Below are 23,748 nucleotides of genomic sequence, written 5' to 3'. Positions count from 1 at the left end.
CTCAGGATATAGACCTATTCATGGACCGGGCCGGGTCTTGTCCGAAGGTCAACATAATTTTCTTAGGCCTGAGCCTAACTCTTACTCGGGCTTCGGGCCAAGCCTTGGGCTTCATGATTATTTTTATTTTTTTTAAAAAATAAAAAATACTCAAAAATATTTAAAAAATGCTAAACATGAATATATAAATATAACCAACAATCTACAACATATCTATTATCCCACTAAGTTCACATATCAAAAACAAGTGTCAATTAAATATATAAACACATCAAACATGAACAAAAAACACAAGCAAAATTAAAAAATCAGGCCATGCTTTAATTTGCAAACCCGAGCCTGGCTTGTTTATCAAATGGGCCTATTTTCCAGGTCCAACCAAGTCCAGCGGGCCTAAATATTTGGATCGAGCCTGCTCAAAAGGGTTTGAGCTCAGGTCTATTTAGGAACGAACTAGGAAGTTAATCTTATCATGAAAAAATCATCTATATCCCAAACTGATGCAGACACTAAATGAATTCATGATTGACATATGAACATGATTCCTGACATAATGTGATATATGTAAGCATGATTTAGCACCATCATGCTACCACGACAGCCAAAAATCATGACATAATGCATCACAATGTATGTCACTGACTCTATCTATAGAGAACAGTTAAATGATTATTTTCTTCATGGAAGCTTGTGAATGAAAATGAAAAGCCGGAGCTTTGGCAGGACTTTTCCAGAAGGATTTAAAATTTCATATGATAGATCAGTAAGTAGGTGATTTCACAAAGAATCATTGACAAATAAATGTATATTATTTTGGGATAAACTTGTCAGATTGCTAACCATAAAGAAGATAGGCTATTCAGAGATAATTGTCTACTTTTCTGTTTGTTTGAAAAACTCCTAGAATGCAAATAGTCAAAACCATTTTAGTTATAGTATATCCAAGATTCATATAACCATTCATTTATGTATATGTGGACTGGCCCCTATTTCGATCCACCCTGGATTGTGAAGCATGGTAGACCAAAGCTAACTTTAGTGGGTGAAATGGGAAAATGCAAATAAGTCAGGTAATATTACATAGGACCTTACAATTCTTGAGTGACTTCTTAATCTATCCTAACATATTGGCTATACCGTACTAAACAACAGTCAAAAAATCAAAAAAAACTGAAGTCATGTTTAACTAATCAACATTTTTAGATGAGCAATGTAATTGGATAATCTATGCAATGGAATTAATTGATTGAAAATAGTATCACCATCACAATTCTTGACTACCTTTGCCAAAATTCCCATAAATGGATCTTTCTCTTTTTTGAATGGATCCATCAATAGATCTTTAGATTCATAATTGCACAAGTAGTACCATAACCAAAAGTTTGGTTAATGAATGTTACTATGAACATTACTAGCTTGTCTCCTAATTACACCATGGATGAGAAAAGGAAGTTCTTGTTATGGACTTATGATAGTTTTTCATTTCAAAATGGATAGTCAGTTTTCCAATGTGTCAAGGTAACATTAGTCAGTTTAAGATGAGTAGAGCAACTTGCATAGCAGTTGCAGGAATTCACCGAGCAAGTCAATCAGATATCATATACCAAGATCAAAATGAACATGTCAAGATGTTATAAAGCCAGATAAAAATGATTCAATGAGAAAAACAGATAATTAGCATGGACATGATCTCCTGGTCTATAATTTGTCCCAAATAAGCTCACAATTATGGACATATTGTAAAAGCCTCATATAAAAACTGCAAGTAAACAATGCATTAAATTCTAATGCAAGTACAATGAACTCAATACGTCAAAGTCAACTACATCTATACCTATGATATGTTCTAATGTATCAGAGTAAAAACTTCTTACCAAGAAACCCACAGCTTGTCTAATGTGCTTAAGTTCATCCCAGGATGTTCCGACATACTGTAATGTGAAACATAATAAGATGAGACTAAAGAATTCCAGACACAATCTGGACCACATACACATCCCATATATGTCAAACTCTACACTAAGTTTATTACCTCTGGTTCTGCTTGCGCACACCACAGCTCCAATTCAGCCAAGCCAGATTTCACATATTCTCCATTGCTAAAGGAGCAACATTCACGGCGCAGGAGAAGACTGCAGCAGCAAAAAATAGAACATATCTATCAAATTATTCACAAATTATAATGGCGAACAAAGTAAAACAGATGGTCACCTGTTGAAGAGTTGAACATTGATGAATGAGAAAATCTGAGTAAAGAGTTTCTGAATCAGAATCGTAGGCACCTGGAAAGTCATCATGTTAGCCACAAATCAGTTTTAACTGTTTATAGATAATGCTTACTGCTCCAATCTGATGAGATAGTGCTTACATAGTTTTCTTGTAGTGTCTTGAGAAGGTTATTGAGGTTGTCAATGATGCTATGCCAGTGATTAGTTTGAGTTGAATTCCCACATAAACGCCCTTTGAGCACACTTGCTTTTGCTATTCTTGGTGCCTTGAGTTTTAAACAAATAATCAGCAATACAGATAAGATGAGATCCATCCAATAAGTATGCATATATAGCAAGTTGCAAGTCAAAGCGAAAAAGGCATCAAGGAAGTCAAATGCAAGTAATCAACAGACTATTGAGCCAAGCAAACACTGAACAGCAATCCCCTAACAGGCACTTTGGAACTTCTTTCAAGGATCATATTCGCAACCAAATTAAAGTAATTGTACACTCAGCCATAATATAATTTCTTTAGGCAGCATTTGGAGGTTTAAAACTTTTCAAATCATGATTCCATCTTTTTTACAAAATTATTAAATTCTCAAAGTTGATAATTTTTTGGGAGGTGTTTGATCGTCAAAATCATAAATATATAAAATGGTTAATATGGTAGGATCACAGGAATTATAAAGAAAGATGAACTTGGAAAATTTTATGAAAAAAGGGATTTTATGAATTTCTACTACAGAGTAAACTGCACAGAATTCTAAAGTAATCAATTGTGATTTCTAAGGCCACAAAATATCATGATTTTAAGATTTAGCCAAATGCACATTACTAAACTTAGTAAGGACTCTATGAAACAAAATGAAGTACGTAGCAAATTTCAATGTGATTGTATGTCAAGCGCCTGCAGAATCATTTGCTAAATGCTAACAATCTCAAAAGTAAAAGTTAAAATAGCCAATACTACTAAAAGAAAGAATCAAGAGTTTCCCGCTAACTGTTACGTGTGACTGATTAGTAACAATACTTTGTTAATTAGTTGAATTTTATATGTTACTTAGCGTTCTTGGTGGGTGGTGGCTGAGGAAATACTTTGTTAATTAGTTGAATTGTATATGTTACTTTGTGTTCTTGGTGGTTCGTGGCTGAGGAAATCCTCATGTAGGCTTCAGTTTTGCAATATGTTCAAACTCCATTTTTGTTGAATCTATGAACAAACTGTGTTTGAACACGATGTAGAATTGTGGTGCAAGGTGGTCTCATCCCCACATAATGAAATATATTTTTCTAAAGTATCTTTTAGAAACAGGATGGTAAGATGTCAAGCACCTCTAGTAAGGAAGGTGTTTGTTGATTAGGACAGGTACAGACCATTGTTTGACAGGAGACTATAGATGGAACTGTCACCATATGATAAGAGATATTGAGATGTTGATTAATGTTCCTCCAAGAAAGTACATCGCCCATAATGTAGTGTGGGATCATTATTGGACCAAAGTTTGAATATTTGATCATGCTTTTGCTTTTGGTCAGGCCTGTAGAGATCCAATTTTGGCAATTACTCTAGGTTATGGAGTTCCAGTAAAACGAATAAAAATATTCAAAATAAAAACTGGAATAATAGGAGAAAAATAAAAAGAGGCCGAAATAAGTTATGATAGTATTTCGCATTAAAAGGATTTTTTTATATAGCTTTGATAGTCTTATCCTGATATTAGTATCAATGTATCAGTATCAAATATGTTATTTAAATAAAATGCACACAGAAATAATTGCATTGTGATCATATAAAGGATTTAGTTATTAAATTTTCACCACTTATGAAGCTTTCAGTGCCTCATAGTCTAAAATCTTCCAATTTTGAGAAGAACATGCAAACATCATTTCCTTCTTATGTTTTCAAGATTGTGTGACCACTTAACTAATTTCATATTGTTACATAAATTATATTTATTTATTGAAAAAATTCTTGTTATTGTGTATATGGTGCTTTGTATTTAATTGTTAAAACTAATTTGAGAATTTTCTCATCTTCAAATGTTACAATTTTGTAAGAAGAGCCTCTCTAACCTCTGCCTATTAAAGCTGTGTTTGTAAGTGGGATAAGAGAAAGCAAAAGTTATGTAGCCTAATTATTCCACCCTTTTTAAGCCAAACACTCATTGAAGCACTTGGAGCAAACCACTTTTTCTCAAAAGGGCAAAAAGAGTATTCCTGAAAAGTTGGTACATCATTTCCTTCCAAACATATTTATCCACTTAACCCAGGAATAAGTTAGTGATTTTTTCCGAAGTGAAGAGGAGTAGGAGTAAGTTAACTCAATTACTTCAAATTAACTTATTCTGCTTCTAAATGCAGCCAATGCCCTGAAGCTTTCAGATATTAAATATCAAAGGCTTTGATAAACTGCACAAAACTGACTGAATCAATGGGCTTTGGTCTAAGCTCATCGAAATAGGCCAAAACCCAAAAATAAGGAGGGTTTTGGCTTGATCTAAGCAAAATTTCAAATCTTGAGCTAGCAAACACCATGTCTCTGACATCGAATATTGATGATTGTCTATTTCACAGGGGACCCAACAATTTGGAAGAGTTGAGAGATGCTTGTAGCATGGTATGCATGGAAACATTTGGCCAACTAAACTCAAGCATAGAAATCTTAAAAGCTTACCCATATATTGATGCCTAACCTAGTATCACCTTCCAATATCGGAATAAACAGTACAAACCTTTAAGGCCAAGTTTGATTGTCAAAAATGATAATCAATGATAGTTTTCCTGTTCCTAGGATATCTGCTACTAGGAATCGTCAGTACTGACTGATTCCAATTCCTGTAATTGGATAAGTCCAAGCAATCCTGAGGAAATAAAGCAAACTTCGTAGCATATAAAATTATATATTATTGCTAATACATTGATATTATTATAATATATTATATTATTATACTGCACTGTTAGATATAACTTAAGATATCAACATTAATATTACTAATATCGTAATATTAATATAAATAAAATGATGATAAAGTATTCAATATATGATTTAATATCCTATAATGTTAATAGTTAATACTATAATATTAACATAAAAATATTATATCAATATTATATTTTATCACTTTATTAATAATATTGATATTGCAAATATGAGTACCAATATAATTAAGGGTGGCAATTTATAATCCGATCCGCTTTAAGCAGGTATAGGTTTGGCAGAAACATCTAGGTCGTAATAGATCAGACTTGACCTAACCCATTTATTAAATGGGTCAAGTTCAAGTTTAGAGTCCTGACCCATTTTGACGCATTTAATAGTCCGGTCAGATCATGAACTGAGTCATTTAAGTACTTGTTTAACATGTTTAAGACATGTTTAAGTCATTTAAAACTTGTTTTACCTAATTCAACCTATTTATTAAATGGGTTATGCAAGGTCAGGTCAAGTTACCAGTCTAATCAAAAGGTTATGCTCTGATTTGGATTCCTAATCCATTCAAAAAGCGATCAAGTTTGGATAGACAGGTATTTGACCCTATCTGTATCTGACTTGACTCGACATGACCTGATTTCCACCCCTAAATATAATATTGCATTATAACATTAATAGTTTTATTATGGTTATAAAACAACTTGATAATTATAATATATAATAATATAATTATAATACTATAATAATCATAATAAATATAATAATGCATTACTATAATATTTTCAAATATATAATTTATATTAACAATCTAATTCGTGAGAAAACCTCTTTATTGTTACCAAGGAAAACAATACCCAAGCCCCACCATGGGTATGGTTTTACCTCTTTTCATGGGAATCTGGTACCCATCAAAACAGCATTCATGTGTCCAAATGAGTTGGCAAACATAAGAATGGGTTGGAATGGGAACCTATTACCTATTCCCACCTCTCAATCCTGCAAATCAAACAGGGCCCAAGCTTTATGAGAATCAATTTCATATGTTAAGAAGGAATTGTAAGTGGCATTCCAACACAAGATAATAATAGCAAGGAGTTCTTCATACTACTAATGGAGCTCATAGAGGAGGGAAGAACTACAAACATTTTCCTTGATGGAATTAGGAGGAATGATGTAAGCAAGTATAGCATTATTTTCTCTGGATTTTTCAGTCGCAAAAGAATTAACAGGCAAACTTGTGAGAAGGGGTCAAGAGTTATAGCCTCTTTATTAACAATTACCTTTCTATATGTCATTTGAGCCTCATTGCTCATTTGTTTCGCTTTATGATTGTAATGCAATTACCTCCACTTGATAAAATATTCGTGATACTAACTTAAAGAAGAAACTAAAATAGCAATGCAAGAAGAAAGAAACAATAATACCAAGTTCAGTAAACTATCAAAGTTTGAGCTATCTATTGAAACTATAAATATATATGCATCTCGTGACATCAACTCCAGATAAATTGCTCCGGAATAGTCCCATTCTCAAATTATTTACTAATACTCAAAATAGAATTCTTGCAGTAGTTAGATATCATGAACAAAAAAGGACAAGATAAATGATAGAAACAAGCAATGGATAGTCAGTCAGTCATCTTACCTGGATACACAAAGAAAGCAAGGAAGTCAAGCCTTTCTTCATATTATCACGAATAATGCCATATATTTTCTCCACATAAGCTGTGAGCTGCTGCTTGAAAAGCAAGGCAGGGTATTTGGCCTCAACTTCCCGTACAACATTCAGTCCATCAACATCAAGGTTCACAGAGGAGCGGAATCCCTAAAGAGAAAGTCATATTAAATATGTAAAAGAGTGGCGTTCATTCAGTTTGTGACCAGGACAAAGCCTGACCATAGTAACCACGTATGCATCCCAATGGAAGATCAAGAAAATTGAATGTAATCACATACTTGTGTCATCCTTCCAAACAATGAGGTTGGAGGGGGTGGTTTCTGACGTGAAATAGCACCGGCTGTTTTTAGATTCCTTTCAAGCAAATGTAAAAGAGTAGACGTATTTGATAGCCAGTAAGCTAAATGGTCATTGCTCTCGTTATTCTGCATCGTGGATTTTTGTCAGAATGATTGAAATGGTAAACTACAGAAAACAAATGAGATGAGAAAATTGCAATCCACCAAATGGAGTCTAAACATAAAGTCAAGTTGCAAGAACCATCCCTCTCTCATAATCCATATATTTTACCTTACATCCGTCAGTACTGAAAGCAGACAAAAAAAGTTGCCAAACAAGAAAATTTGGTGATGGTGAAGAAAATCGCAGACCTGAGGACTGAGTTAAATAACAATATGTGAAAGAAGGAGATCAGTGGTGTTTAAGCACCATGCTTCTATTAGAATTACACTAAAAGATATATTCTATATTGATAAATTTTATAAATTTTTCATCATTCTTTCTTTCATGGACGTGCATTATACAATGCTTCCATACAAGAGGCATTAACCTTGAGCATGAAGAGTCAATAAGTTACTCATGTCTTGGCATGCTAGAGTTGTTATTTTCTAATAAACGAGAAGACACCTTGCAGTGACACCAAGGTATGCCGTACCGATACCGGTAGGCGTACTGATCGCCTACCGAACCGGCCAGTTCTTTCTTGCAGAAGCGGGTGCGGACTCTCGCGCGCGGATGCGCCCCGCGCAGGGTCGTTGTTAATCGCGCATCCGCGTGGGCCTATTATTAATCGCGCGTCCGCGCAGGCGTGGTTCCCAACGCGGGGAACCGCGCGCGGGTGCTGTTCCACGCGCGGTTCCGCGCGCGGGCGCAGTTCCTAGCTCGCGCCCACACGGGCGCGCTGCCCAGCGCGGGGAACTGCGCGAGGGCGTGCGTACCGGTGCCAACCGGACCGGTTCGCACCAATACTGGGCTTGTACCACTCGGTTACGGCTCTACCGGCCGGTACGAGCCGGTTCAGCATACCATGAGTGACAAACAGGTCCACTTTATAATCAATGGGCAAGTTGGTTCTGTAGGCATCCTCTTGCTATTTTCCCACTGTGTTTGGGTACTCTCATCATAATCCAAGTCAGCCATGCTCCTATATTCCATTTTTAGCTTCTGATGTATCATCTGTTCTCAAGGGGATGTCAACTGTTGTTAGAATACCTTAATTTTGTCTCTCATTTTTGCTTTTCTTGACAAAGCTATATAACAATCAAATGCCTAATTCTTCGGTAGATAAAAATCTAAATTTCCACAATTATTCCAATACAAGGATGTTTACGAAGCGTATAATTATTAATTACCACAAAAACATGTTTTTAGCGGATGAGCAGCGGATACCTCGATTGCAGAACCAATCATCTGAATTAGTCGGTCAAAAACACTTGTTTTTTCTGCTTCAAATGACTTCCAATGCAGAAGAAATTTGTATATGGTTAATGCAGCTACTGGCTTCCCTTGACTAAAACCAATATTCTGAACTACACAGTTGACAAGGGCATCAACATCATCCTGCATGAGAATAAACTTGGCATCAAAATTGATCATTTTTATAAACATAATAATGTGCAGCAAGTAATAATATTTCATTTTGTAAATAACTGAAATATACATTTTGTCTCTCAGTAAGAGATCTTCTTAGCTTAGGATTAGAGTTGGCATAATCCTTAATAGCTGGAGGCGCACTTTGATGTTCCTGCCAAAAATTAATGATGATGATTATACAAGAGCAAAACAACAATAAAAACTGATGAAATATCTTCCTTGATATACGTTCCAGACCTTGGGCTCTCCAATATCATGCTGACCATTATCCAAATTATGCAAGTCAAAACAAAGTATGTAAGAAGCAAAGGAAAATAGAATTTAAATAAAGAAAAATATGTTAGCAAATAGCAATAGTTTAGAATTCACAAGTACATGTTTCGATGGTGTTATAGGAATTGATAAATGTTCAGATAAGCTTTTTGCAGGTGAATTCAATAAGGCCTGTTGCCGTAGAACTTGGTTCTCAGATTCCATGTTAGACAGCTTCTCTTGAAGCCTGCTTCAAGAAAATACACATTCAAAATATCCAAAAATGATGGATCGCATTTTGATCAAAGAAGTTAGGTGACTATACTCCTATCATATAAAATATTGATATTCTGAATTACAGAGTTGCAGAATCTACAAGAACCTTTGCATTGAATTGCTAAGTTGAATTATCTTTGACTCTGCCTCCACAGCTTTCTTCAGCCTTTCCTCACTAATTCTGCTTGTTTCTTCATACTTCTTCTCAGTTTCTTGAATCTTCATTTCAAGAGAGCTCACCAAAGCCTGCAAATTGTTATAGGGGATTTCGTGAGAGAAAAACAACTTAACGACAACAATACCCCCCAAAAGAAATATGAAAAAATAACAATGTGAAAGAACGACAAAGATCGGCATGGGAAACCACATTATCAAAAACTCTACCCCCATAAAGGATATCAGTAAATTCGTTCTGAAACTCATTGCCCATACATACAAAAGACAACAACAAGCCTATCAAAGAGCCACACCCACCCACACAACTAAAACAACACAGGCAATAAATGTGTGTTTGTGTGTGTGTGTGAGAGAGAGAGAGAGAGAAGAGAGAGAGATCAGCATTGAAAATCCCAGCACCAAGCATTTTACTCCCACACAAGATACTAAAATCCAATCTCAAATTTATTTGCCTTTAGTACTCAAGAGAATGTCAAACTACCAGAATAGCCTACTAAATACATAGTTGATGCATAAATAATAACCGGTAACTTTTTTGAGTGGCTTCTATTTAACAGACCATTTAAACATCCATTTAAATGGGTATCACTACCTATTACCACTTCATTCCCTGCTCAGTTCCCAGGTCGTATGTGGCAATCAAGAATTGGTGCAACACAAGCGGATAAGTTAGTTTTAGTTGGGGCAGGGCCATTCCCAAAATCCCACATCAGCACATGTTGACCACCACATGAGAAGCAGGGAATGGAGCAGTGATGTTTAGCAATTTTCTCAATTAGATATTTAAGTTCCTATTTAATCCAGTTAAATGCATAGTTGAAGATTAAGAATTAAATTGAAAAACTAAATCAAAATGAAAAATGTTAATGGATGCATCATTGGCATTCTTTAAGGTGATTGCCCCCATTATTCAGTAATGATGTATCTCACCCTTAGTGGATCTAACTAGAGTTAATTATACCATTTCAGCTACCAACAATCTTTGTAAAGTTGCTCCCACAAAATCTCCCTATATCTCTCCATCTAATCACCAGCCCACCCAATGTATTGCATTCTTTCCTTGTTTAGCACCATATGGTAGACTAAGATTTAATTCAGTATAGCATTGTTGGATGCCAATGATTTAGTTTAGTGTTTCTATCCATCTTTATTTCCTTTCAACATACAGAAAAAACCTACAACATGTCACATGAACCCATATTTTCTTTCTATTCTACCACCACTCCATCATCACTGTCATCACTGCTATTATCATTACTATCATAGTATCATCTTTACTTCTGATTCTGTGTCTGTCCCCAGTCCCCACATTGTACTTAGGCCTCATTTGGGATATGCAAAAAAGTGTTTTCTAGAGCCCAAAAGGCACTTCTAGATGATATATGGATGTTTGGTAAAAAAAACCTGAAACAACTTTCTGATCCTCCCAAAAGCTGAAAAATCTCTACTTCGCGAAAACTCCAATTGGCAGCTTCTCCCTAAAAGCGCTTTTGGAAGCCCGTTGGGAAGCTATTTATGTGACCAAACTACCCCTTAATTTTGTAGTTATGCATTATTTATTATAATATTTAGATTAAAATAAAATATATAAATTATAGATTAACAATACTTTATGCTATATTATATTAATATGAAAGTAATATTATAATATAATACTATTATAATATTATACTAAAAGAATAATATCACATTCATATATTATAATAATATTATACTATTTAATAATATATTAATATGTAATAGTAATAATAATTTATATCAAAATATTATTAACTAATAATAGATATATTATACTATATTATAGTATACTATGCTATATTGTATTATACTATTATATCATATTATAATATTAGATTATATTATTGTAAGATAGTAGTATATTATATTATTATAATATATTACTATATTGCTATATTATATTAAAATATCATTATAATTATATAGTAATATATTATATTACTATGACATATGATTATAATATTATATTATAACATAAGATATTATTTTATTTTACATATTATGCTATACTATAGAATATTATAACATATTATATTATATTATACTAACATTATGACAATATCATGCTACTATCATTATTATATCACAATAAAAAATTTTAATCATAAAATATTATTATATCCCTATTATATTATACTACTATATTGCAATAGGATTTTTTGCATACATATCCTCCTAAATATTGAAATTTGCATGAAGACCCTCCTAAAATTGATATTTGCATGTATATCCTTACAAAATACTTGTTTTGCATGTTTACCCTTCATATTCCTTTTTTCTTCTATATGTGCCCACACCATCTAATGTCGTCAAGAAATTAACAGTTTAAAATTAAAAATGACTAAAATATCCTTAATGGGTAGATATGCAAAAAGAAACATTTGTAAGGGTATATATGTAAATAATACTTTGTGAGGATATTCATACAATTTCACATATTTAGGAGGATTTACATGCAAAAAATTCTAATTTTATTTTTTCTATTTCCACCTATTTTAACACTTGGATTTCTCTAGCACCTGCTCCTCAATATTTTCCATAAAAATATTGCTTAAAAAAAAGATTGATTCGATAATTAGATAATAAAAAGAGTTTTGGAAGTTCTTCTTTATTTATAATAACCACTGTATTTTATTTCATCGAAACATAGCTTATAATATTTACTGTTATACATACATATATAAGGACATATATTAGAATATAAAAAAGAATTAGAATCTCTTAAAAGCACATGATAGATTGCAATGATCAAGCTTCCTTGCTACTGCTATGTTCATGGGTGGAAGAACAACATCAATTATCCCAAGCAAAATTATTTAAGGACTTCGAACCCTTCAGACTTATTAACAACCTCTACGGTCATGTGGTGGAAGGCCACTCCTTACATTGTGTACCTCGAGCTACTTTTCTTTAGAGCTTCAATTTTCTAGAAGAAGAAAAGATCTAGTGTATGGGCCCCATCTTGTCACAGTAATTTTAAATAAGCCACTAGCCTGCATATGAAAAAATTTTCAACTCTAAAAGATAAATATTACAAATCTCATACAATAAAAGATAAATGTTGCCAATCTCTCACAACACTTTTTTTTAAATAATTTATAAAGCTAAAGGCAGGACCTGACCATCTTCATGTAGAAAGGATATAATGAAGGGTTGTCTATGATGGAGAAGGGAGTTGAGGGAATGGTTTTGATTTCGGATGGAGAAGTAAAAGAGAGGGTCGAGAGAGATCAGAAAATTTCTCAAAAAAGATAGGAATATTAGTTTCCAGTGAGACTAATTAACCTGTTACCCACTTCAGTAATAAAAAGATAGTTTGATAATTTTAATTAATTTTTAATTTAAATAAATATAATTTTGGTTAATCATATTAGTTGAATCGCTATGTCAAAGATATTCATACAAAAATAGTATCTTGTAAGGGCATGTACATAAATATCAATTTGGAGAGCATTCATGCAAATTTCAATATTTAGAAGAGTATTTATGCGAAAATTCAAAAAAAAATTTGCGTGCATACCCTTCTAAATATATAAAATTGCATGAATACCCTCCAAAATTGTTATTTGCATGTATACCCTTATAAACGTTTTTTTTTTGCATGTTTACCCATTAAAGGCATTTTCATCATTTCAATTTTAAACCACTAACTTCTTAATGGCGTTAGATGGCATGGGTATATACCAAAAAAAAAGGAATACACATGGAAAGCCAAACCGGTCCGTACCGGCCAGTTCAGATCATACCAAACCGGTCCGGCCTATAAACGGTATGCTGGACTTGTGGAATCTGGTTCCATGCCATATCGGGCCGGAATCGATCGATACGCATGCGTACCGGTCGTATACCGGTTGGTACTGGTGCGAATTGGCCGGTCGCACCAGCCGATTCGCACCGGTATGGTACTTTTTTTTTATCCACAGCGTCGCGCGCTATGGATTTTTAAACCACAGTGTGGCGTTGTGGTGTCAAAGTGCATGGCCGAAAGGGCCACAGGCTCCCTCGAGGAAGAGCAACCGCACGGTTCCCAGCGCATGGAACCGCGCCCGCGCGCGGTTCTCCGCGCTGGGAACCGTCCCGCGTGCGATTCCCCCGCCCGCCCGCGATTCTCCACCCGCGCGGGGCAGCGCGCCCGCGATCATTAATGCCACAGAGTGGCATTTATTTAATGGGGGCGCATGCGTCTGCGCGCGTGGATGCGGAAAAAAAACCGCTTCGTACTGGCCAGTGCTGGTACGAACCAGAACCGTACCGATTCGGTAGGCTACCGGTATGCCTCCCGGTACCCGTACGGCGAACCTTGGGTATACATACAAAAAAGTGTTGATGAGGGTATACATGCAAATATCAATTTTGAAAGGGCATTCACGCAAATTTTAATATTTAAGAAGGTATGTATGCAAAAAACCAATTACAATATTATATTATTGTAATATTACAGTATTCAAAATAAATAATTTGTAAATTAAGAATATTTTATAATAATAGTTCTTGAAGTACAACAAGGTAAGAAATTGAAAGCACTATGCAATAACCTTTGTTGTTGTTTTCTCATACTAAAAGCACTGTCTCAATTTGCTCATCAAATAGATATTAAAGTTTACCAAAAGCACTGTCTCATAGCATTTTAGAAATGTAGTTTCCAAAAAACAAATATGAAACAACTTTTTGTTAAAGCACTACTTCCAAAAGCTTTACCACCAACAGCAATCCCAAATAGAGCCGTATCTTCTCTCCTATGAGAACAATAGTATTATGCCCAATATTGGTAAAAGAATAGCTTCCAAATAAAAAGCAAATTTTTAATAGCAAGAATTGAGATATCCATGCTGGTCCCTTGCCATCACAGCATGTGCTTGTGCCATGGAATGCTAAAGCTATATAAATCCTTTTAATTAAAAATTATGAAAACAGATTTTAAAGGTGTCATGCAGACCCATGCAGGATGCCGATACTGGCCCATCATCATACAATCCAGCTGGCATTTATTAGACAAAAGACTAGACTAGTGAACATGTTACATGCTATGTATGTATATGTATGTAGACACACATTGACTCCCAAAAACGTTCAATAATCCACTAAAAATGCAGGAACTATTTTAAAGCTTAAGAATCGGCAACCAGTTACACAACTATTTCACTGCTACCAGTGGCATGACAGAGAAAATAAAACAAGAGAGAAGGAAAAGATCCTTATGTCAGACTCACCTTCAGTTTCTCATTTTCAGAAGTAAGCTTATCCATAAGAGGTGTATCAATAACTGGAACCTCTCGTATGACAGGATCTTTCTCAGCAGCTTTTTTGGCAGCTTCCTGCTCCCTTATCAACATTGCTTTAGTCTCCTTGAACTGTACTTGCATTTCCTGCAAGGCCAATTGCAATTTTGCATTTTCTAGTGTTTTTGCTTCTTCTATGTCAGCCTACAAATAAGAAGAAGGTATTAACTGTCGCAGAAAATATCAGAAGTGAGCAACATCCAGGTGACTGCATAAAAAACCAAAACTACTCATAAATCATAAAGAGAAGCTGATCAGCCAATTAAAATCCTATCCTGTGCTTTGATAATCTTGTTTTCTAGAGACATCACACTTTCAGACAGTTTCCAGTGCCAATAAAAGTTACAGATAGCTGACAGATACTCCATCAAGACATTGACTAGAACATGTAATTATGTAAACAGCCCTAAAACAAGCATATTTATCTTTTTTTACCGAAAAGATGTTTCAGATCTCGCATTCAATGTTATATGTCAGTTGACCTATAAAAAACTGGTTCTAGAAAATTGTTGCTTTATCAGTTTGTATTATTCTTTTTGAAGAGAATATAACAAGTCTCCATTCAAGCATCATAAATAATTGTTCTAATAGCAAGTTGTCCATGTGTTCCCATCAAAATTTTCCTGTACTACAGAATCCACCTATATGCAGAGTGCTGCAAATACAAATTGAAAAGAAAAAAAGAGTTTCTCAAGATGTCCACCTAAATCCGATAAATAACAGAAATGAATGAGGCACAGATTGGCCTAGAAGAAGTGATAAATTCCCAAAAATTGATGATGGAATAGCGTTTAATGCCATAATTACGTCAGAAACTGAAGTTTTTTTACGTTACACTTCACACAACATAAATTGAAAATTTTACTACCATTTCTCAAACAGGTGACAATGAATGTCAATATAAAATTCGTGAACATTGTTGCAACCCTCCTTCAAATGGAGGAGGTTCCTATTTCGATAGTTGGGAGCTGTTGCCCAAGTATTTGGACATGGGTAATTCTGCTGGGTGGATTTCCTTTTCTCCCAAAAAGGGAAGTAGGTCAAAGTATATAACCTCAATTATCTGTCCAGAACTTGTAGACAAAAAACAGAAGAAACCATTATACAAAATGAACAACATTAAGCACTAGTGAATATTTGTACCCTCATGCGTCTCTCCAGTTGTAGCCGCCAAGTTAGTTCCTCAACCTGCTTCTCTAACTTATTTTTGGCAGCTTGTAGAGCACCTGTTTCCTTTGCAGCCTGAAGATAAAAAGAGGGACAACTAAGCAACCGAGAATATTATATTTAATAAAATATTCCACCAGAAAACAGGATATCATTATGCTTATGCATATAGATCATGGAACATGATAGGAAGGTAAACATCCAGTCATGAGAAGCCTTGTATTACAATTTCAACAATTAAAGAAAAAACTAATAATCAATAGTATGTTTTCATTCTTGATTTTAAAAGATGCATATTAGCTTTCCTTTTAGTGGTGCTATACTTCTCAAGATTAGAGTAATCAAAGATGTCACAGATTCACAGTAATAAGCATATGAAGCTTTTTCCAGTTTGTAATCAAGTGAAAACTATCATTACCCCCAAATATATACATATTTTCAAGTAAGAATGGAACTTTGACAAAGACTAGAGATGCTATTTTGTAGAAATTGAAATTAGTGCCTTGTTTCATGCTAATGTGAGTACAACTATTAGTACAAGTGCATTACATGCACAAGAATTGGACCAAAGAAAACTCCAAGAAAAATAACCATTAGTGAAATACCTAAATTATTAATTGAATGGATAAAAATTGAAATTACATTAAAAAGTTAAGCTAACAATCGAAAGTGTTGCAACAAAGAATGCAATATTGCAAGAAATATTGCAACTAACAATGTTAACAAGCATTATTGAATGGCAAACCAGACCTTTCGAAGCATAAATGGTGATGTCATCATATCATTATCCAGAGTCCAGACACTTTCCAGAACTCATTAGAAATTGAATGAGATAAATGTTTTCCCAAATTAAGATCCGTAAGATGAATAAATAAACGCTGACCATTTTTAGCTTTCGCAGTTCTCTTCTAGCAAGTCTTCCTCTCCAAGCACATTGAGTGGTGATTGCCGCTTTCTTTATCCTTAAATAATGTAAGCGTGCCAAGTATCTGCGGTAATGTCTCTGAAAAAACACATACATTTACTCGTAATTGCTGATGAGAGGTGGAAGATCTAATTATATTCTTGAGAAATTAAATATACATATAATAGGAAACACATTATAAAAATGAAAAAATTATACCATAGAGAAATTGATGGTCCAATAACACATGAATCCAATAAAAGTTTGTATCCATGATTAAACAAACATGTTTTAAACATCAATGCAGGTGCAGTGACAATTGAATAATTAAGGTGAAAATGTGCCAATCATGTCTGCTAGATCCAAATTTCAGAATTTTACAGCCTCTTAGCATACAGATCAAATCAAACAAAGTACTAGAGAACCATAAAAGACAAGTCTCCTTTGTAGGACAATAATGTGATAGGTCATACAGATTATGGGTATAAATAGCAAAATGGCAATACTCAACTTATGCAGGCTTTTCATCTTTCTAAAAATAGTAGAACAGAAAAAAGACAAGAATTGTATTGTTAATCTTCTAAAAATAAAAATAAAAATGAACTCAGTTATAGTTCATTTTACCTGAATAATAATTGCAGCTTTTGTTTGCCGCCTGAAATGAAGTTCCTTGCGAGCAGCCATCCCACGTAAACTGGATTGAATGGCAATGGATGCAGAAGACAGTTCCTGGTAAGCTTTCCTTGCAAGATGCACACGAAAATATGTCTGGATCTTCAAGGAAGCAGCTTGCCGACGCATGTTTTCATAAAGATGCCATGCTATTTGTCCTTCAATGGCAACAAGACTTGAATTAATTGCGTTGGCTCAAAACAATATATTTCTTTACCGGTAGCAAATCTGCACCAGCAAACTCAAGGTATTCTCTGAAGAATTAGCCGCAACAGACACATTACAGTATGCTGTATAGTACCTCTGCATACAGCCTGAAGCTGTATAGCTGATTTTTGTAGTAATATAAAACTTCTGCGAGCCAGATATGACTGAACTTTCCTTTGAATTTTGCTGGCAGATCGTCCTAGCATCGCATTTCTCAGAGCATCTAATTCAGCCATCTGACCAGCCCGAAGGAACACCTTCATTTTCCCTATCTGGAAGTATGAACTTGAAAAGTGAGATAACAGTCTAGGATACATAATATTTATAAAGCAACAGCTCTGCTACAATCAATAGATAGTCCTTAATATGGTGATTTGACTTTACAATATGCCTTCTAATGACAGAAATTCACCAACCATCAAGGATAAACAGATGTTGGCATCAGAAGTTAAGAACGTTTTTTTGCATTTTCTGAAGAAAACTTTCACAAATTTTGTGTACATCTTCTATGGAAGGTTGGTAGAACATAAATGGTGAGAAAGGGTATAAAAGCTAGCGTGAAGTTCAAGCATTTCACCATTTTCTGATAGATGTTGATAAGCCATCTGGACTTTAAACTAGGTTTATCATTAAAAATTGAAAAAGGGTCATGTATAATTTTCTTGTAGTGCATTTTTTTTTGAGCAATACCTAAGATTTGAGGTTGAACATTGGACCTCCTCCAAGGGCAAGCCCTTAAGGGAAAGGCACCAACCGAGCAAACAGTTGTTAGCTCTCCTAAGAATAGGAGGAAATCCCATCCATATATTAAGTACCTGGCCTAGTTTGGGGCTCGAACATAGGACACTCTCTCGTTGTGCTTTTTTGCTTTTGAAAATTATTACAAATCAGATAATAATACATTCTCAGTTATATTGTTAATAGGAAGATAGATAAATCAGCAGATTATTTTTTTAGATTTATTTTCAATCCACTATAGATCAGAGTCATCAGACAATGGGTCAGAGGATTCACATCAAATGGATTCTCTAGTTCTTTTTTCCTCCCTTTTTATCATCAATATTACCTGTGTGTAATATCCATAGAAGATCATATCTATGCTTTTAAATATTTCCTTTTCCTTTCATTCACATATATAATTGAAGCCTTAGTTGTTGTCTATGCTGATTCAAGTACAAGGTTCATCATTACTTGGTCAATGTTGGGAATCCTTTGTTCTTTTGATATACTATGTTACATGGACTCAGCTATGTGCATTAGATGCAAGTATGTATCTAAGCAGTGGACCCTTTTGACACCAAAATTTTTTCCTCATAGAGACCCATCCAAGTGTTATGGGTGCAAGCAAGGTTTGCCGTACTAGCCCATACCAACCTGTACCGATCGGACCATACTGGTACTGGTACAAAGTACAATACTGAGATTCTGTTTGGTACCTAAGTCAAACTTGTTCAAACTTTCCAAAACCATCTCGTATCACTCGGTACCATCCGAAATTGGAGCACATACCATAACATACCAACCTGTACCACTCGGTTTCGGGTGGTATCATGATAATAAATGAGAGAAAAGTGATTGGAAGTTGTCTTGGTATGAGACTATGAGGTGTGTATCGTATTGTGCCGACCATACCGTACCAAACTAGTAACATACCGCTACAGTACTTGGTACCGAGATTGCAGACCTTTAGATCAAATTAAGATCAACATAACTCGACAAAACCAAAAAAAATCTTGAAATGAAAAAAAAATTGAAAAAAATAAAAAAGGTGTCGGTCTGATGACCGGCATGCCCAAGCATATTGTGCATGCCTGCATGGTATGCTAAACTGGTCCGTACCGGCCGGTTCAGCCCGTACTAGGCCAGTACGGTCCCTGACCAGTCTGGTCCATAGGGGCCGAAACCAAGCAGTACGGAGGGTGTACCGATGCGAACCGGTTTGCACCGGTACAAGGCCGAACTGAACCGATTCTGTCTAGTTCGACCAGGACTCGGTACGAACCGACACTGAGTCTGGTTCACTGTGGCATTTAATGCTACTGTAACAGTTATAGTGTAGCTACAGTATCATTACAGTGCAGCTATAGTATCATTACAATGCAACTACAGTATCCTTACAGTGCAGCTGCAGTGCATTAAATGCCATTGTATCATTACAGTGCAGCTACAGCATCATTACAATGGCATTAAATGCCACTGTAGCTGTGCTACTGTGGCATTTTCACTCGCTCGCGCTCGCCGTGCGCACTGTGGCTAGTTCGAACAAGTCCGGTAAGCCACCGGTACACCTACCGGTACTAGTTCGGTGGACACTGATATTGTGTGTTGGTACGGAACCAATTCGATACTATACTGAACTGGTAGCTAACCGATACAAGTTTTAGTATAGGTACAACATATATTGGTTTGTATTAGTCTATCTTCAAGGAAATAAATAGTATTTTTGGCATATTGGTCATGAATCTTTTCACAATACGGAATTTTTTTAGCATACCGAGTGTCGGTACGCCACCCGTACTGGGTACCAGTATCGAACTGGTATGGTACAGTATATCCTATATTACTCGATTCGGGCCGGTACAGCGTACCATGCTTATAGATCATTCAATGTTGATGTTTTTCAAGAGTTGGCATGGTTCATAACTTCATATACCATGCTAGCACTGTGTCATCATGCACACAATATGAGAACCTTAACCCTCTGCAAAGTGTACAATTTAGAATAGCAGAGCAACTTTTGCACGAAAAGCTGGACCGGTAGATTAGAGGGTTCAGGGTAGCAGCTAAAGTTCAAATCCAGAAAATTATCAGGATTTATGTTGTTACTTTGGTCTCAGTGAAATGATTTCTTGTTGTCAAGTGATTGAGGTGCTCCTTCGCTGCATTCCAAGATACCAAGTTAACTAGTAATAAAAAGAATAGTACAACAAAAATCTAGTAGAAACAAAATGGACCTTAGTAACCCCATTCCCTCTTTTATCCTTTCTTTATTGTACTTCCTTTAATTGTTCCTCCTTTACGTCTTCTTACACCATTTTTAAGTTTACAACAAGTTTCAAAAAAATGCTTTATATATAGAATCAGAGCACGTTCTGTGTAAACTGGTTTAATTCAAGATGAACTATAAATAAGCATGAGCTTACAAAATGTAGAATTGTATGTTATGATAGAAAAATTGACAAAGGCCTTTCTAAGAAATGTGTCAATAATTAAATATTTTGGCAGAGTCAATCTTGAAACTTGCAAAGAAGTGTTGACTTCCATAGTTACCTGATAGCCTTTAAGATCCACCTTCTCTAGCAACCTCTTTGTAGCAGTGATCTCATCACAACTACCACAGAAAACAAGCAAACAAATAAATATATATGTGCTAGCAGTTTTTACTCAAAATGCCTGGAAACATGTCTAAAGTATTCAGGTAGCCACCTTCCATCCAAAACTTCAGGTGCAAGAATGCCAAAACGATATACAAATTCATCAAATGCACGTCTTGTTGGATATCCAGCACAGCTTATTCTAATTGCCTCCAGCACTCCCTATATTAAAGACAATTACAATACAGTTGCCAACATGAGCATTGGTGTAGATATCATCAAGTAAGAAAAGAGTATATGAAGTGAAAAGGAAAGGTGCCTAAAAATTTACCCCACATCGTAGCTGCTGCAGAACATTGATATTCTCAAAAATTCCTGGCTTAAGATGGTTATTAGGTTTAACGCAGCGGATATAGTGCGGCTCAGTGGCATTTAGAGTTTCTAGTAAAGCTTGCAGTTGTTGCTGCAAAGTTGTAGATACAGTGGCACTCAACAGATGTATTTTCTGCGATAACTGGGACCATTTAAGTACGAAGTGCACATCATATAAAAAAAAGATCATAGTTGTACCTTAAACCTTGAGCCTATCGATGAAAACTTTGAAGATTTAGATGAGTCCTCAGAGAGAGGAGGAAACAGACCCGAAACAAAGGGGCATTTAGAAGCACTCAAGAGTGCTTGATGCTCAGCAACAACATAATCTTTGTTCTTGTCTAAGAACAGCTCTGTCTGATAAGTGACCTGAAAGATGAAAAGAAGACTTTCGTATTATATACTTATCCATCCAGATAATGAACATGAAGGCAAAAGCACAACAAGGAGCTACTTACATCACCAGCATAGTGACGAATGATAAAGTCAGAACGAGTTAGTTTGGGCTTGCTAAAGCGTTGATGATTTTTAAAAGTCTGGTAGAGCTTCTGGGCAAATGTTTCATGCGTTGATCTTGGCAACAAGCTTGAATGAAAAAAGAATCCAGCTGTCTTAGCATCTTAATTTATTAAGTTTCATAGGAATTTCTTTTTTAAGTGAAAGAATTATAATAGTATTTATACCAAGCTTCATCCAGAAGAGCAATGATCCCGCCACGTTTCTGAAAGTCAAAATTAAAAGTTAAAACGTAGGAACCTGAGAAGGTGATAATTGCATAATATCATAAACTGAAAGGGTCCAGTTATTATTGAACATATGTCATGTGACAAATTGTGTCAGCAAATGAATAGGCAGATGGCCCTCTTAACAAACAGCACATAGCTAGATGTATATCAACACAAACAAACCCAAAGGAAGCTTCATATATGGCCTCTTAACAAATTCCTGAAAATATACAAAAAAAGGTGGAATTTTTTTGCAGAAACATTTTCAACATTGATTTAGAATTTAACAAGAAAAAGTGATATGATTAAAAAAAATAAGCAGATACATTTCTGGAAAGTGCTATGCCTTCTCTTCCACAGTAACCTTTCCTATTTATCCTGAAACATCAAATTAAAGAACAAGTAAGGTTGACAAGACTGGAGGTGTGCGAAAATCCAGCTGAACCGCAAACCTGACCTGAGCTGGTCTTTTTAGTTCTGTTTATGTAAGTTTTTTTCAAAATCAGATTTGATGTCGATTTGAGAAAGGTTTGAACTGGAAAAATTCGGCTCGATTTTGGTTTGAGTTTTTAAAAAACCAATTCAAACCGAACCGACCCAATCTCATACATATGTGTACATATGTGTGTATAAATATATTCAATTTTTTAAATCTTTCCTTATATTTTCTCTTATATATAAAATAGATTTTTTCCGTTTAGACTTAGCCCAGCCTATTTAGCCTAGCCCATTGAACATCAACGCTATATAAAATGGAATTTTTATGTTCAGACTTAGCCCGGTCTATTTATCGTAGCCCATTGAACATCAACCCGATAAACTAAAACAAACTGAACCGAATTTCTCGGTTTGGTTTCCAGTGGTTTTTGTAGATGGTCAGTTCAATTTTGGTTGCGGTTTGAGAAACTGATTTAAATTAGTTCAGTTTCAGGTATATCTCCAAACCGATCCAACCCATGCATACCCCTGGATAAGACTACAACGAATCATGCTAGTCTAATTTCCAAAAGCAGTGATTTATCATTAACCTTTTCCATTGAACCATTGAAAAATGAGATCATAGTCATGTTATCCTGGCATCCTAACACTCGGCAGGCGAAAGTACTTTGCGTAAAGAATTTTGATAGTAATAACAACTACAGCAACCCTTTTCAGAAGTTATCTACCATTTCAACACTTATATGAAGCTCCTAAAAATAACAATATGTGAAGCCATTCCAAAAGGCATGAAAAGATATTAGATTAGCTATCTAATGGATATAGACATTATATCAAGGGAAAACCATGTGAGGTGGTCTACCTAAAGAAGCCCGTAGTGAAAAAATAGAAAGCAAGACTTGAATGGAAGCAGTAAGAAGACATTCAGACAATACATTTCAGAAGAATTGGCTTCAGACATGAACCAATTGTGAAGTATGACCTGTAACCATATTGATGGGCTAGTGAGTTTATATCCACACACATGAACTTTGAAATATATAAATTTCAATTTTTTTTAAAAAAAATATGACGGTTTTTAACAAATGTTTTCCTTGCTCTGCACTTTCTGCTTCCTATCTTTTAGCAATATGATGATAGGATAATTACAGAAGCATGCCCAATATGTGCTTCAAGACAAATTAAACCACGGAGGCACAAAGATTCTGAGACAAACTTAGTCATCAAGCAAGCATTTGTTAGTTGTTTGGAAT

General features: G+C 35.1%; 1 protein-coding gene across 3 annotated transcripts in view; it reads right to left on the bottom strand.

Moving 5' to 3' along the window:
- Positions 1-23,748, bottom strand: part of LOC103717946 (myosin-6-like) — a 42,848-nt gene that overhangs the window by 1,357 nt on the left and 17,743 nt on the right. For 2 of the 3 annotated variants that reach the window (XM_089923971.1, XM_089923973.1), the window contains 22 exons: positions 22,016-22,053; positions 21,791-21,917; positions 21,531-21,701; positions 21,292-21,465; positions 21,073-21,182; positions 20,917-20,977; positions 17,741-17,918; positions 17,392-17,597; positions 16,747-16,866; positions 15,840-15,938; positions 14,628-14,840; positions 9,329-9,468; positions 9,070-9,193; positions 8,932-8,952; positions 8,762-8,845; positions 8,491-8,661; positions 7,101-7,247; positions 6,790-6,969; positions 2,369-2,494; positions 2,212-2,282; positions 2,033-2,132; positions 1,875-1,931 (listed from right to left, as the gene is read on the bottom strand). In XM_089923971.1, the coding sequence (XP_089780097.1) occupies positions 1,875-1,931; positions 2,033-2,132; positions 2,212-2,282; positions 2,369-2,494; positions 6,790-6,969; positions 7,101-7,247; positions 8,491-8,661; positions 8,762-8,845; positions 8,932-8,952; positions 9,070-9,193; positions 9,329-9,468; positions 14,628-14,840; positions 15,840-15,938; positions 16,747-16,866; positions 17,392-17,597; positions 17,741-17,918; positions 20,917-20,977; positions 21,073-21,182; positions 21,292-21,465; positions 21,531-21,701; positions 21,791-21,917; positions 22,016-22,053 (2,718 nt within the window). The remainder of the gene's footprint in view (positions 1-1,874; positions 1,932-2,032; positions 2,133-2,211; positions 2,283-2,368; positions 2,495-6,789; positions 6,970-7,100; positions 7,248-8,490; positions 8,662-8,761; positions 8,846-8,931; positions 8,953-9,069; positions 9,194-9,328; positions 9,469-14,627; positions 14,841-15,839; positions 15,939-16,746; positions 16,867-17,391; positions 17,598-17,740; positions 17,919-20,916; positions 20,978-21,072; positions 21,183-21,291; positions 21,466-21,530; positions 21,702-21,790; positions 21,918-22,015; positions 22,054-23,748) is intronic. The other variant, XM_089923972.1, reaches the window with a different exon arrangement.

Source organism: Phoenix dactylifera, chromosome 6 (genome assembly GCF_051530095.1).
Source record: "Phoenix dactylifera cultivar Ajwa chromosome 6, Ajwa_hap1_PhDact_Kaust_v1.1, whole genome shotgun sequence".
NCBI classification, from domain to species: domain Eukaryota; kingdom Viridiplantae; phylum Streptophyta; class Magnoliopsida; order Arecales; family Arecaceae; genus Phoenix; species Phoenix dactylifera.
This window is presented reverse-complemented; position numbering and strand designations above follow the sequence as displayed.